Below are 15,142 nucleotides of genomic sequence, written 5' to 3'. Positions count from 1 at the left end.
ACACTGAAGTACAGGAATTGACTTCAAGGAAGAGTTGTCTTGCACAGAGAACAACTCCAAACCAAGAATTATTAGTGCTGTAACTCTGATGAGCAAAATCTACAATACTTCAAGTTACTTGCATGCAAAGTGCTTCCTGCTTCTGCCTACCTAAACTCTGGGAGCATCACAACCAGGAGAGTTCGCGCTTCTTTTGAAAAACAGAAAATCCATTTTCATATATAAACCATGTTTGCTACCTAAGAGCTGTGAGAGACCATTTAGACCACCCAGCTCTTCAATACGTGACTAACTATATTATTTCTCATACCTTTATCTCCTGTTCCTTAAAATATCCATCAAGAGATCATTGAAAAGCAGGGACTCCATCCTGACTATAAGACGACAGCTACAGCCAGAGGTGAAAGCAGCCATTGCCAAAGGAAAGCCCAACCCGCTTCTTATTGCGGTCTGGATGCTGATGTCAGCTCCTGCAGCACAGGTTTCCAACTGACCACCTGCAGAATGAAATCTGGGCTACAACCCCACTGCCTTCAGTATGTCAGAATTTCACACAACGTACAGAATATACAAAACAAGATCACAGAGTACTACATACTGAAGAAATACCAAATATCCTCAGCAGAGCTGGAATTCTCCACTGAAGTCTTCCACAGCTGTGTGATTTTTGCCCTTAGAAGACTACACCCATCTGCAGCTCACACCTCCCCCAGCCTACCTTCCCCGCTGAACTTGCATTCACAGTATCAGACAGGAACAGCGTGCACTGTCTCCTTGTACCGAGGCAGAAAGTGGACGTTACCGCTCATGATTGCCTGGCGTGTGTCCCAACACCACCTCCAAACTACAAATATTAAATAGAAAATTTAACTTTACAAAATACAGAATACACCGCTGCCCAGTGTAGCAAAATAATGGAATCAAAAAATAATTTCAGAATATCTAAAGCATTAGGTTCCAAAATAAATAATGCTATCTAAAAGAAGTGTTCGGGTTTTGCAAGGAGGAGGAGGAGGAGGAGGAGGAGGAGGCGGCGGCGGTTCTACTATTACTGATCTCTTTTTTCAACTTCTTTACAAAGTTCATAATTTATGTAGAAAAATATACAAGAAAAGAATTTGGAGGTAAAAGACTAGCTTGGGCACGGAACATTTAACATAAATAAAAAGCCTAAAGCAAAACCAAAAAAGAAAACCAATCGTTTTATTTCTGTACATCGAGACTACAAATAGCATTTTAACACTTCATTTATTACCCAAATTAAGAAATTATACATTTTTATATGGTTACTAGTAAACATCTTAAAAATCACTCCATTTCCCCACATTTAAAAGGATATTGCTAGTTACTGCTTATTAAATAGGAAATCCAACACAGCTCCCAGCAACAGCAAAATACTTTCTTGTTCTTTTTTTTTTTGCATAAGAGATGAATACAAATTTGATTGCAAATTTTGATGATTTAAAGTATACAACTAAAGCCCAGAGGGATGCACCTATGAATCTTTGCAGTTTGAACTATAATTCCACTTTTAAACTGACTGCAGCTTGCACATGAACAGCCAGTGATGTGCCTGCTACTAGAGGATCGGTTCCTCCCACGTGAAAACAAGTTTTATTTTTCCCCCAGATATCAAATTATATTAAGCAGCATATTTCCACCTACTTTTCTTAGCAGAAATACTGCAGGCAGATGGAGATAAAAGCTGTTTAATCACCAAACTAAAAAAGAAAAGGAAAAACAAAAACCAAAACAGGAAAGAATTTGACTAGTGTCTACAGCATAGATATGGAAAGAAATGACGGGGGAAAGGAATGTGACCACCACAGGCTTCAAATATAAAAGATAAAGCCTGATAACTTTGGTTTAAATAATTTTAATGGTTGTTACATGTATTATTCTTTTCCAAAGTGATGACTTTTGTATGTACTGTGTATGCAACAGGAGCCTGATACATTTGTTTAAGAAAAGCAGAAGTCTGTACAGGCACAAAAGACAGAAACAGAACAGAGCACGCATGGATAGTCACACCCATTCACAACAGTGTTCAAGTGATAATGATGCAGCCAAAGGTTGAACTTAATGCAATTCCAATTTCTCCAAGTATTTCAGAAAGCACAAATGGAGTATTATAAACATTTTATCTCAGTGCCTACCACCTTGAGGGAAGGTAGAATAAAATAAAATCAGTTCTGCAACAACTATGATTTGTAAACAATTCTACAATGTAAGTAAAGACGTTAGGTTATCAGAAATGAGCATTTTCATCTTCTCAGCTCTGGGATATCTGCAAACATCTGCTTTGCTTCCATCTAAAAGATTAATTACAGGATGTTAGCCCTGTCTCATCCCAATGTGCTGCATGGTACACAATTTTATTGCCAGTTTGTGAAATTATTTATGTTTGAACAGCACAAAGCCAAAGCTTCATCTTTGGTTAATTTCACTGAGATGACACTCTTCTTTACATGTGCTCTTCCTTTGCATAAACACGGAACACAGCCACACTGCACACAGCATTCATTGTTTTGAATCATAAAGCAGTGTCAATGTAGTATTACCTAATGAAAGCTAACTAAGAAATTGTGTTTAAAAATGAAACCTATTTGAGGGCATCTGATAAGACACAAGAGCTGCAGAAACCTAGACAGAATTCCCTTAAAATTGCTTGGGTATGGGTGCTGCTTATAGAGTAGGCACTGGTTAGTTCCTCTGCAGATCTTCAAATAAGCATCAGTTTGACTCAGCTTAATTCAAATCCAGCAGCACATTCAATGGCATAAAGAAGCTTGCTTCGCATAAGGTTTTCATCATAAAACTCAGGAAGCTTCAGCAAGTTCATGCAGGTACTGGCAGTAGGTAGCCTGTCTAAATCAGATCCTCCATTGTGAATGCAAAATGCAGGATATAACTCCTGAAAATGACAGAAAAAAAAAGAAACATATTAAAAAAATACATCCAAGGCAAAAGCTACCCCATATCAACTGGCATCAATTTCTAGGAAATAAATTATTAGATGAAACCTGTCACAATGACATACACAAATGGCATTTGCTCTCATTCCTAGTGGCCCCAAAAGCACTCTTGAACTGTGTAGTGCTTCTCTCTACCTTGTCCCCACCAAGATCCACTGATTTGTAAAACACAAAGCAGTTGATTTGCTTCTAAGGAAATAAGCAATAATTTGTTATTGCTCACACACTCCATACTGCAAATGTATGATGGTACAAAACCAGAGAAACACAAAACAGAAAAAGTAATACAGCACACCAAAAAATTGTTGTGTTTGGGATACAGAACTGGGATTCACAACTTCAGACTCTCCTTAGAAAGGCTCCCAAAAGCCCCTGGGTCCCACATATTCTGCAGAAGCATGATGGTTTCCTGGTATACTGAAGGTTCCTGACAATGAAACACGTGCTGAACACGAGGAACATCAAACCCCTTGCAGCAACAGAGGTAAATGGAAAATGATGTTCTGGTGTGTTTGAATGACACATCACGTTTGTCACTGTATAAAAATGTGTCTTCTGATGAGAATTATAATTTGCTATTTTCTTTGGAGATAGGGAGGGCATTGTTCCTATATACACAAAAATCCCAAAGGTAATTTTGCTCTAGCTAATGAAATGATGTGCAATGGCAGCTACAACATTCTTCTATTAGAGTCTAGAAATATTCCAGTTTTATGCACAAATTCTACCTGAGCATTCACTTGTCATGTTAAAGTGATTCTGTGAGGAAAAATGGGTAAGTGACCAGATATAAGGGGGTGGGGGGGGAGAAGCTGTAGTACCCAATTTCCTGATGTAACAAAAAAAAACCAAAACAATGACCAAACACAGAATCATAGAATCAATAAGGTTGGAAAAGACCTGAAAGATCATCAAGTCTAACCTGTCACCCAACACCTCATGACTAACTAAACCATGGCACCAAGTGCCACATCCAATCCCCTCTTGAACACCTCCAGGGACGGTGACTCCACCACCTCCCTGGGCAGCACATTCCAATGGCTAACAACTCTCTCTGTGAAGGACTTTCTCCTCACCTCAAGCCTTCCTTCTCCTCATCTTCCATCTCCTCACCACAATATATTACATTTTCTATTGTCTAACACAATGCTAACAGCCCTTCTTGCCCTGAAGGAGTTTATCTCTAAAAGAATCTTTCAGCAAGCCTAAATCTATCAATTTGAAGACGAACAGAGCATCTGGTCAGGTGTCAAATTAAGCAAGTATTGGCACTACTATGGTCTAGAACTCTGACTCAAGAGGTACTTCATATTCTCCAAAGAAAGATCAATCTGTATTTAAAGAAATTATATCTGATGCTTCGTAGAGCAATGACAAAGACACATAGAATACATAGAATAAACCAGGTTGGAAGAGACCTTCAAGATCATCACGTCCAACCCATCAACCAACCCAACCCACCCAAACAACTAAACCATGGCACCAAGCACCCCATCAAGTCTCCTCCTGAACACCTCCAATGACGGCGACTCCACCACCTCCCCAGGCAGCCCATTCCAATGGGCAATCACTCTCTCTGTATAGAACTTCTTCCTAACATCCAGCCTAAACCTCCGCTGGTGCAGCCTAAGACTGTGTCCTCTTGTTCTGGTACTGGGTGCCTGGGAGAAGAGACCAACATCTGCCTGTCTACAACCTCCCTTCAGGTAGTTGTAGAGAGCAAGAAGGTCACCCCTGAGTCTCCTCTTCTCCAGGCTAAGCAACCCCAGCTCCCTCAGTCTCTCCTCACAGGGCTTGTGTTCCAAACCCCTCACCAACTTCGTTGCCCTTCTCTGGACACTCAGCTGTTATTTGGATTATTCTTCTGATGTAGTAACTACTGAGCTGAGGAACAGACTTTTAAGACATATTGTATGTAATATTTGTTTTTAAATATGTTTCTTTTTTCCCCTTCTGAGAAAGAGTGTAGTAACAAATATATTTGTTTGTTACCTCTAAAGCACTGCTTTTGCTGGCAAGAAAGTATTCCATTTTATCTAACACTTGCCTGAGTTAAAATGGTTCTGACTTTAGAACCAGGGGGGGAAATCCCAGCTCCAGAGGCAATAGGTCAATGAGATTCTAAGCTAAATTATTGTTCAAATGGATGCCTTAAAAGTATTTAATGGCTAAAATGCTGCATTTTTAGTGTTCCCTTCAAAATGCTAATTGAATTCCCCTACTTTAGCTTTAAAAATGGAAAAATGAAGTCCTACATTGAAATGTCACGGCAAGGGCACCATTTGTTGCATAATTAAGTACCGTGCAGCGGGAAACTGCAATAGTTTGGAAGAGAAAAGTATCATCAATTTATTATGTGACCTGATTGGAACTTAACAATTTTCAACCAGACTTTAATGATTTTATTTTTTTTTGTCTGTAACAATCACAAGCATTAAACTTATTAAACATTAATTAGCTTTAGTGAATGTTATTCTGAGCCTGATTCTGGCAGTGAAAGTTAAAATTTTTAAATGATGTCGAGCTAGACTGTGTTATCTGTATGCTATGAATGCCAAGACATTTTAGAATAAATAAAGTAGAATAGACCAGACCAGGTTGGAAAAGACCTTTGAGATCAGTGAGTCCAACCTATCACCCAACACCATCTAATCAACTAAACCATGGCACCAAGCACCCCATCCAGTCTCTTCCCAAACACCTCCAGTAATGGTGACTCCACCACCTCCCTGGGCAGCCCATTCCAATGGCCAATCTCTCTTTCTATGAAAAACTTCTTCCTAACATCCAGCCTAAACCTCCCCTGGTGCAGCTTGAGACTGTGTCCTCTTGTTCTGTCACAGGTTGTCTAGGAGAAGAGACCGAGACCAACCCGCACCCGGCTACAACCTTCCTTCAGGGAGTTATAGCCAGCAATAAGGTCTGCCCTGAGCCTCCTCTTCGCCACGCTAAGCAACCCCAGCTCCCTCAGCCTCTCCTCATAGGGCTTGTGCTCCAAAACCCTCACCAGCCCTGTTTCTCTTCTCTGGACACATTCCAGCAACTCAACATCTTTTCTAAACTGAGGAGCCCGGAACTGGACACAGTACTCAAGGTGTGGCCTAACCAGTACTGAGTACAGGGGCAGAATGACCTCCCTGCTCCTGCTGGCCACACTGTTCCTGATACAGGCAAGGATGCCACTGGCCTTCTTGGCCACCTGGGCACACTGCTGGCTCATGTTCATCCTATTATCAACCAGTACCCCCAGGTCCCTTTCTGTCTGGCTGCTCTCCAGCCAATCTTACCCCAGCCTGTAGCACTGCATGGGGTTGTTGTGGCCAATGTGTAGAACCCTGCACTTAAGATGTGTTAAATCAATCTCATGCTGCTGGACTCTGCCCATCTTACATTAACATGCAGTAACTTGAAAATGTGAAGTTTCCACAACAGAAAGCACACAGAAGATTTCACAGTGCAAACCAGAAACTGCGTTCCCCTCAGAAAAACTCAGCATGCATATTAAAACTGTAAACAAATTTGGAAGATTGCTTGTGTTAATGTCTACCATCAACACAAATATAGTCAGACAGTTATTTGGCTGCACTCCTGCAGCTTCACACTCTTCACTTTCAAAGCCCTAAACAACCACAGGCTGCCACAGGTTGGCAAGACATTACTGCTGATAACGCCAGCTACCCACTTCCTTTTCTGGCCAATGTTTCCTGGCAAACCCATGGTTTGCTGGTAAATCCATCTTAACAAGATACTACTCTAAGCACCATACAAGTACTGACCCAGTTCCTGCTCAGGGCTGCCCAGCAATGCAGCAGTAATGCCTTCTCACTCTGCTTTCTGTTTCCAATCCTGTTGCTCACATGGCTGAGCTCACACGGCCGTTTTAAGTGAACCTAATCTTCTAACGTATTGCTATCATGACTATTTTACTTCCATTTTTTCCTAGCCAAGTATGTCAAAAGTCAAGTTGTAGCCTATCTCCCAAGCACACACACAAACTTTAGCTTTTTGTATTTGGCCTCTTTCCAATGTGTCTCTGTCAGCTGTAGTATTTTCATTTTTGACTCACTTCCTCCATCCTTTCAAATGTCACACTGGCTACCAAAAAGCTGGGTAGCTACATCTGCATTTCCTCCTGTCCTTCTGTCTACTTTGTTTCCACACAACTGTTTCCCAATTCTCCCTCCATCACATGACTGATGTGCAGTGTTCCATCTTGGTCTCATCCCCGCTTTCTAATTGTTCTTCCCACTGTCCCAAAAATTCCTGTTTGTAGCTAGAGTACTGTACAGTGATATTCACACAGACTTGGGAGAAATGCTTGCAGGCTTTTAAATAATCAATCACACCCATCAATCAATGAATACTCTAGACCAGATTCAAGTGATTTAACAGCCATCACTACACTCTCTGTATCCAAACCTAGTCACCCTGGACACTCTTTAGTGTTAAAGAGGATCCAGCTAGTATGTTTTGTGGTGTCTAAGACATGATTCATTTCACCCTGAAGCAGACATGTGGAACAGTCAGACAAATTACTCACTGAACAAGACAACTCCTCTCCTAGATGCCTATAAAAGGAATGTAACTGAGTTATAGATTATAGATATTGAGGATACATTGCCCATCCACATGCCAATGGCACCTCACAGCCTGTGAGATTCTGTGAGACTGCACAGAGGCTTATACAATGGCTGCACCAAAGGGAGGTTTAAATTACCACACACAATGGCAGTGCTGCATACCCATAGTAGGTGACAAAGAAACAGGAAAATAAATAAAAGAATTACAGAGAAAAGAGAATGTGAAGTTGCAGCATTAGAGGATAGAGAAGTCAAGGGAAAAGGACCATGCTTATGCCTCCCTGCAGAATGTGGCACCAGAAACAATTCTTTCATTTCAAAATTGCTCTGCAGCCTGGGGAAAAAAAAAAGGTCAGCTGCTTAAGTTCCTGAGAATATTCTTTCATCACTCCTATCAATTGAACCACGAGTCCAGAGAAGAGCAACAAAGTTGGTGAGGGGTTTGGAACACAAGCCCTATGAGGAGAGGCTGAGGGAGCTGGGGCTGCTTAGCCTGGAGAAGAGGAGACTCAGGGGTGACCTTATCACTCTCTACAACTACCTGAAGGGAGGTTGTAGACAGGCTGATGATGGTCTCTTCTCCCAGGCACCCAGTACCAGAACAAGAGGACACAGTCTCAGGCTGCGCCAGGGGAGGTTCAGGTTGGATGTTAGGAAGAAGTTCTATACAGGAAGAGTGATTGCGCTATGGAATGGGTTGCCCGGGGAGGTGGTGGAGTCGCCGTCATTGAAGGTGTTCAGAAGGAGACTTGACGGGGTGCTTGGTGCCATGGGTTAGCTGTTTGGGTGGGTTGGATTGGTTGATGGGTTGGACACGATGATCTTGAAGGTCTCTTCCAACCTGGTTTGGTTTATTCTAATTCTAATAAAGGTTTATTCTAATTCTAACATACTACTGCACGACAACCCACAGACACTTCTGTGTCTTTTAAATCATTCAAGTGTTAGAGATCTGTGTCTGAGACCTTGTGACTTCAATAGTGGAGTCTCTTGTTTGTATTCCAGAGGAAAACAATGCTTATGAAAACCATCAAAAGTTAGAAAATTCTAGGACCAATTTTAATTCATGAAGAGAAGAAGAATCAAATAGATTTCCAAGTTACATGTATGGAAGAGGAAGGGGGGGGAGGTTCATTTTTCACTAGTCAACTTTATCATGTGTCACCTCCAAGACATTGTCACATGAAACAGCCCAGTTCCTACATATGAGAAGAAATTCTTGTAGCATTTATCTTTCAAGTACTGTAGATTTCTACAGACAAGAAAAGCTTGTATCATCATGTGCAGTGTTTACACAAACTTGCCCAGAAGCTGGGAAGACATACATACCTTAAACCCCAGAAGAGGTGGTCGAGAGCAGCTCGTTACAAACTTGAGTAGCTTGCGTTTCTCTTCATCAGTGAAACTTTCTACAACTCTCCAGAATATTTTAATTACAGGATGGTCTGCTGTGTAGCCACCTATAATGAAATTGAAATGATTTATAGGTAGAGTGGTTTTATGCAAGAAATAAATTCTGCAGAAACATAGCATCAATCTTGAAAAGCTCAGGGAAAATACTGCAGCCAGCAGGCTTACACTGCTGACTTCCGGTATCTATAGATCTCTGATTACTGCATTTTGAGTTCCTCATTCAATGCTTACCTATGGCTACCTCAACTTCTTAACAGCATTCTTCTTCAATGAAGCCTATTTGATTATTTAAATTACTGATTATCATTTTACCCAACCTCAAATTCACACCTGTCTGAAGAGTTTGGCCAAAGTTAACAACTAAAGTTCGCAAGAATGACCCCACATGTTTCTAATGCTAGGATAAAAAGCATACATTTAAATGACCCCACATTTTCTAATGCTAGGTTAAAAAAAATACATTTATTTATTCCTCAGTCAGTCATAATGCCCTCTTTTTTTTTTTTAATTTCAGTAAAATATGCTTACCTGAATAGTTTGTGAAAGACTTAAGGTCATCCAAACTAATAGGAACCTGGGCACCAGAAATCAGAACCTAACAGTGAAGGCAATTAGACAGTTAGGTTACAGGCAAAACTTGGTAGTTATTTCTGTGTAAAGTAACTGTTCTCTGCAGTTTGAAGCAGACGTACCTGTATTTCCTGCTGATCAAACATCCGAAGCCACTCAAGATTGACAACATTGGCCAGTCCCTGACGGAAAGCAAGGCAGTGCTGTCGAATCTGTTTGTTTAGCCTGTAGTCTGCCACCAGATGGATGTAGGCGATGCGGTTCGCACTGGTGACAGGAATATCTTTTCCACCTGGCTTCAGCTCAACCACCTATAAACATAACCATTTTCGTCATCTTGGGAAACGTTAGTTCTGTGTGCTGTAGCTGTAAAATTGAACTGCAAAACATTCTAGCAAGTGATGTCCCTTTGAAGTGTACTAGAATACTCAGAAACATTCACTTCAGTACAAGATAAAGAGAGTATGACAAGAAGTAAAGGTATAAAGGATCTCCTGTTTATTCAAAACAGCACATTCTATGGCATCCCATTTTTAGACCTAGACCGCCAGCTGCTGATGCAGCTGAGTTTGTGGCCCCATGGTTTATTACCAGAAAGAGGATCTGGCAAAGTCAGAGCACTTTTATAGGAGGATCATGTGTAATACTAAATTCACCACTTCGAGTCAGACAAACTTCAGTGAAAATCTTCCCCTTGGCAAGTTTCCCCCTAGTTTCACTGATGCTAGTAAGTGCCCCGGAAAAGAAAGAAGCTTTCACAAGCACAGAGCTCACACAGCCTCCTTCCAGTTGGATTAGAAAAGCCATGCATGACTGGCTAGGCTCTCCTCCAACTGTTTGGTGATCATGAATGCTGCAGGACCACATTATCGTAAAAGCAGTGTCTGCCAAGTCAAAATGAAACTCTAGTTTACAGAATAATAGGCATTCACAATTCCTGCTGTTGAAAATCCAAGTTATAGATGCTCAGTACTTTCAACAACAGAAAAAATAAACAAAACCTCCAACAACAAATAAACAAACAAACAAAAAAAAAAATCAAGCCTAAACTTTATATTGCTACTGAGAAAGTTCACTTTTGTCCTTCAAGTACACCAAGGCACCTCAGCATCAAAGAACTATTAATGGAAAACTTAAGATAATGTAATTGCACCAAGATGTAAATTAGAACCAGTGATAATCATTTGTACAACATTAAAGACCTTTACCTATTCTGCTCTACTACATCAGGTTAATTTGGTTGAGACACAGTTTAACTGGTATTATTAGAGCACTAAGAGGAGGATTTAAAACACTGAGAAGTGTAGACATCGACACTTTCTGAAAAAGGGTTTGCTTTTCTACACTCTAGACTCAGCTGTTTCCAGTCTGCAGTAATGATCAGACATTTAAACATAAATAGCTTGTTTTGTAACATGCTACATACTAACGTGACCTGTTCCAGTACTAAGCAAAGTGCAAAATGGTGAGATTAAAAATTCACAGTGCTTTGGAGCCTTCAGATTTTAACTTGACACATAGCTTTTTAAGGCCAAAAGAGAACATTACCATCTGTGAATCTGACCTCTCAGACAACACAGGACAGAGGACTCTGTCTAGATATTCCTGTATTTAACTGAATAAATCCACAGATGAGTTAGAACACATTTTTTAGAGAGACAGGCAATCTTGGTGTAAAGACCCCATGTGATGGAGTATTTACCACTTTCCCTGATAAGCCAAAACAACCTGAATTACGATAGGTGTTAAAAATAAGTCTTGCAGATGAAGGATTGAAGTGGGAAGTAAGCTTCTTGCTTTTATTTTTGCCTACAGCAATAAAAAAAATAATCATCAATACTCCACCACATCTGTGCGCAGGGAGTACTGACTATGCTTAAATCCTGCTCCCTGAAGCATTAAGTAAAATGACTCTGCTTCATACCCTGCACACATTAGCTTGCTCCCTTCCAAGTGAGTCCCTTTCAAAATAAACCATGCACTCAAGAGGCACGATAGCCTTTTCTGGGGTCTAGCCCTTGGGGAACCTGGTATGCCATGCAGCCAGACACTCTGAAAGAGGCTACAGGCCAGCAGCTGGTGTGATTGACTGGCCTGAGGGCAAGGACACTTTCATTGGTACAGTCCACAAGGAGTATTAACAGAAGTATAAGACATATTTCATACCACAGTGAAACATCTGATGAGAAGGGGGCCTGGGGTGCTGAGCTTTCTCCTCTGATACTGCAGGCAACAACACAGTCTAGAACACATCAAGGCCAATGGGCAAAATTTGTTCATACCCCATTCTTATTTCAATATTGTCCTATAGCTTAACCAGCTCTTTCCTTCCTCCTCAATTATACCAATGATTTAATACTTATGGGCAGTAACTTCATTAATCTTTCCAGAGACTTTTTCACTGAATCAAAGTCAGATTCCTTTGGTTTTCTCCTGTAATATACACTTTCACAAATCCTAACAAGATCAGAAAGCTTTCTCTTGTTATTTGAATTCCTGTCCTCTTTATTGTTACAGGATCAGAGCTAATAAAGACATCAACGCTACTAATGCTTTGCTATCACTGAGACATCAACACTACTAATGCTTTGCTATCTGCCCACTTACAAATTTTCTGTTTCAAAGAACTGCAAAATTACATGCCCTTTTCTCACTAGTTCTTTTCTTTAAGATAAAAAACAACTCAGTTGAGTGTTCCTACTTTTATCCATCCAGTTTTGGCCACTAGGTGGTGTGAGATAGTAAGATGAGCATAGACAGGATGGGTGAGAACTGAACACCACACACTTGTGTCACAAGAGTTATCTTCCATTTTGTAGGTGTAAGTTTAAAAAAAAAAACAAACAGAAAAATGAAAAAATTACTTTGGTTTGCTATCAGAATGACACAACTAAAAAGAAATCAGATCATACCTATCATTTAGCTCATTACTCATTCAGATCATTACAGTAATAGCACAGGTAACTGAGTTTCTATTCCATACTCATAAATAGATTTCCAAAATGAAGGGGAAATACCAAAATGGGATAGAAAAGTCCCATATATTCAAAAATCTTCCAGAAAAGGTACTTGGCAGTTTTTACTGGTGTGGACCGAAATATTGCATAATGCCTCTAACAGAAACTCAGATATACTTGGACAAACTTACTGCTAGCTGCAGCTCACACAAATCTGCCAGTGGCAAATTACTTCCCAAGCTAATGGAGAAAAAGTGTGAATATTTAGAGGGTAAAGTGGGAAACAGTTTAGGAAAGAATAAGAGATCCATCATCCAGATCTTGTTGGTTTGTGCGTGAAGGAGTTAAGCCATGCAATTTCAACAAACACTCTTAGAAATAGACAAGGACTCTCAGAAACTTGGGTTCAGGACAAATGAAAATATTTTATCTTTTGTATTAGACTCCAGTTGCTTTTGTTCACACCACTGCTAAAGATTTCTTTCTTTCCCTGCCATCTGCCTTCCAGATGTTCGGGCAGGAGTTCCAGGTAGGAGATTGCATTTGAATGCCTAAGAATGCATTTGCTGTAAGTGTTATAAATCTGCCCAAGAAAGAAGTTGCCATGACAGAAACTTACAGAATTATTTTCAAGGTTTCAGTATTTTCTCTCATGGAAATTTAATGACAAAAGAACTCTCTTTTAGTGATTCACAGTATTTTCAATTAACAGCAATGACATTCACATCTGTTTGAAAACCTAAAGGAGGTGTCCTGACACCAACTTCTACCCTACGTGAATTTCATAGAAACTTACAGTGATTGTGGATTTGTGCTTCTACATTTCATTTATGGAGTCCAGATTATGGAGTCTCCTATCCTATTCAACTGCTCCAATCCATGTGATCTTAGCTATCAATGTTTGAGAAGACTCACTGGAGTACAGTATCCAACATTTCTGAAGGAAGAGGAATACACATTTGAATCTTCCTCTCTTCCCCTGGACAGCCACAGAACTCACCTACCTCACTGAAACAAAGGTCTGAAAAAAAAGCAGTATTCTCTTAAATTTGTTAACCTTACACTTATTATGAATATTTTATAACCATTTAATCACCATCTAATCTACAATATAAAAGGAAAAATAAAATCAATATACACAACTACTTGAAGGCACCTCTGACTACAGGCTGACATGAGACATTTCACTGGCCACCAGTTTATGCAGCACATCCAACAGCTAAAATCTAGCCTGGTATCACTGCATTAGATAGCTCTTTATCAAAAGCCAAAGCTCTTTGGGGTTGGAAGATAAGGCTGATGGCATAGTTTCCCTAATTAGCAGGTCTAATGTGCAAATTATTAAGTACCTTTTTCAACTTCTGGTGAACGCACTTTGACAATAGTTTAATGGGACCTAAAAGCACATTACAGGATTGGAATCAATATGCTGATAATAGAATTTCTACCTTCTGCTACTGACAGGAGCAATGGAGCCCCTTTGCAATGTGTCTTTCATTGCAGATAATGCTTTTGTGCCACAATTGCTGGATGGACACTGTCATGAGGATAGCTATTTACAAGGACAGATTTATGATGCATTTATTGGGCACTAATTTATTAGACACTAAAGTGGTTGTTTAGCTGAAAACTAGAGATAATGCACATTCAACACAAGGAGTGCAAATTAAGCTCTTTTCCCAAAGTGAATTAGTTTTACCTTGACACAATTAATTAGTATGCAGTGGTTACACAAGTCAAATACCAGACAAAATCTATTTGTCCACATGAGGTTTATTAAGGTAATGAAATGAAGTACAAAAACTCGTTGCACCTAAACACAGAAGATGGTGACTACACTAACATGAAGTCTCATTAAGAGATGGTTAATAGTTCACAGGTAGTGTAAACATAACAAAACAGTATCAGAATATTTAACTTACTTTGAGTTTAGTGATTTAGAAACCCATTATAATATTTAATCTTCCTTTTAAGGTTATGCCAAACAATTAAAAAGCAAAAGTCTTGATAATACTGGCTACCACCTTCAGAGAACTTCAACAAACAAATTAAGCTTCTTGGCAACAGTCACTTTATACAAGTTTTTGCTGCAGGAGGTAGAGCTGGCAGCATCTCAAATTTAGATCTCCCCTTTTAGAGTATTTCTGAGATATTTCTCTTTTCTCAGTCTTATTTGTTGAGGTATGTTCTAACTTGAGTAGCTAATTTTTGAGGGCATACAGAGTAGATGTATGAAGAATGGAAACCGAAACTTGTCCAGGAAATATTGACTACTTTCCATTTTTAATTAGAGACAAAACTGAATTTGTATTAGCTGCAATCAACAAAACTATTACTTTAAGTGCATTTAAATTAATTACTTCAGAATACAAACAACAGCCAATGCTGCTGCCCTAGAAAATCCCGGGTTATATTGGAAACTGTCACTTTGTGTGCGTTGCAACCTAGTAACCGAAAACAGGAGCTACTACAGTATCAGTCCCTCAGGCCAGATGCTACAAGTACAGCACTGTACAACAGAGCGGAGCTGTTTGATCCATGTTAATCACGTGCCTTTATTTCAGTTTTGGGGTGTTTTCCCAAGGACAGTGCAGGCCAGTTTTCACATAGGGAGCATAACTCAGAGAGAAAATGACATATGACATAT

The 15,142-nt window shown here is 39.9% G+C and overlaps 1 protein-coding gene across 1 annotated transcript in view; it reads right to left on the bottom strand.

Moving 5' to 3' along the window:
• Window positions 1-1,185: 1,185 nt before the first annotated feature.
• Window positions 1,186-15,142, bottom strand: part of UBE3C (ubiquitin protein ligase E3C) — a 62,682-nt gene continuing 48,725 nt past the window's right edge. The window contains exons 20-23 of the mRNA XM_068146016.1: window positions 9,661-9,849; window positions 9,497-9,563; window positions 8,885-9,015; window positions 1,186-2,914 (exon numbers count right to left, since the gene is read on the bottom strand). Of these exons, the coding sequence (XP_068002117.1) occupies window positions 2,744-2,914; window positions 8,885-9,015; window positions 9,497-9,563; window positions 9,661-9,849 (558 nt within the window). The 3' untranslated portion in view covers window positions 1,186-2,743. The remainder of the gene's footprint in view (window positions 2,915-8,884; window positions 9,016-9,496; window positions 9,564-9,660; window positions 9,850-15,142) is intronic.

This window comes from Melanerpes formicivorus, unplaced genomic scaffold (genome assembly GCF_026170545.1).
Source record: "Melanerpes formicivorus ecotype bairdi unplaced genomic scaffold, bMelFor1.0.p_v2 SCAF_13, whole genome shotgun sequence".
NCBI classification, from domain to species: domain Eukaryota; kingdom Metazoa; phylum Chordata; class Aves; order Piciformes; family Picidae; genus Melanerpes; species Melanerpes formicivorus.
The sequence above is the reverse complement of the archived record's forward strand: the minus strand, read 5'-3'. Positions and strand labels throughout refer to the sequence as shown.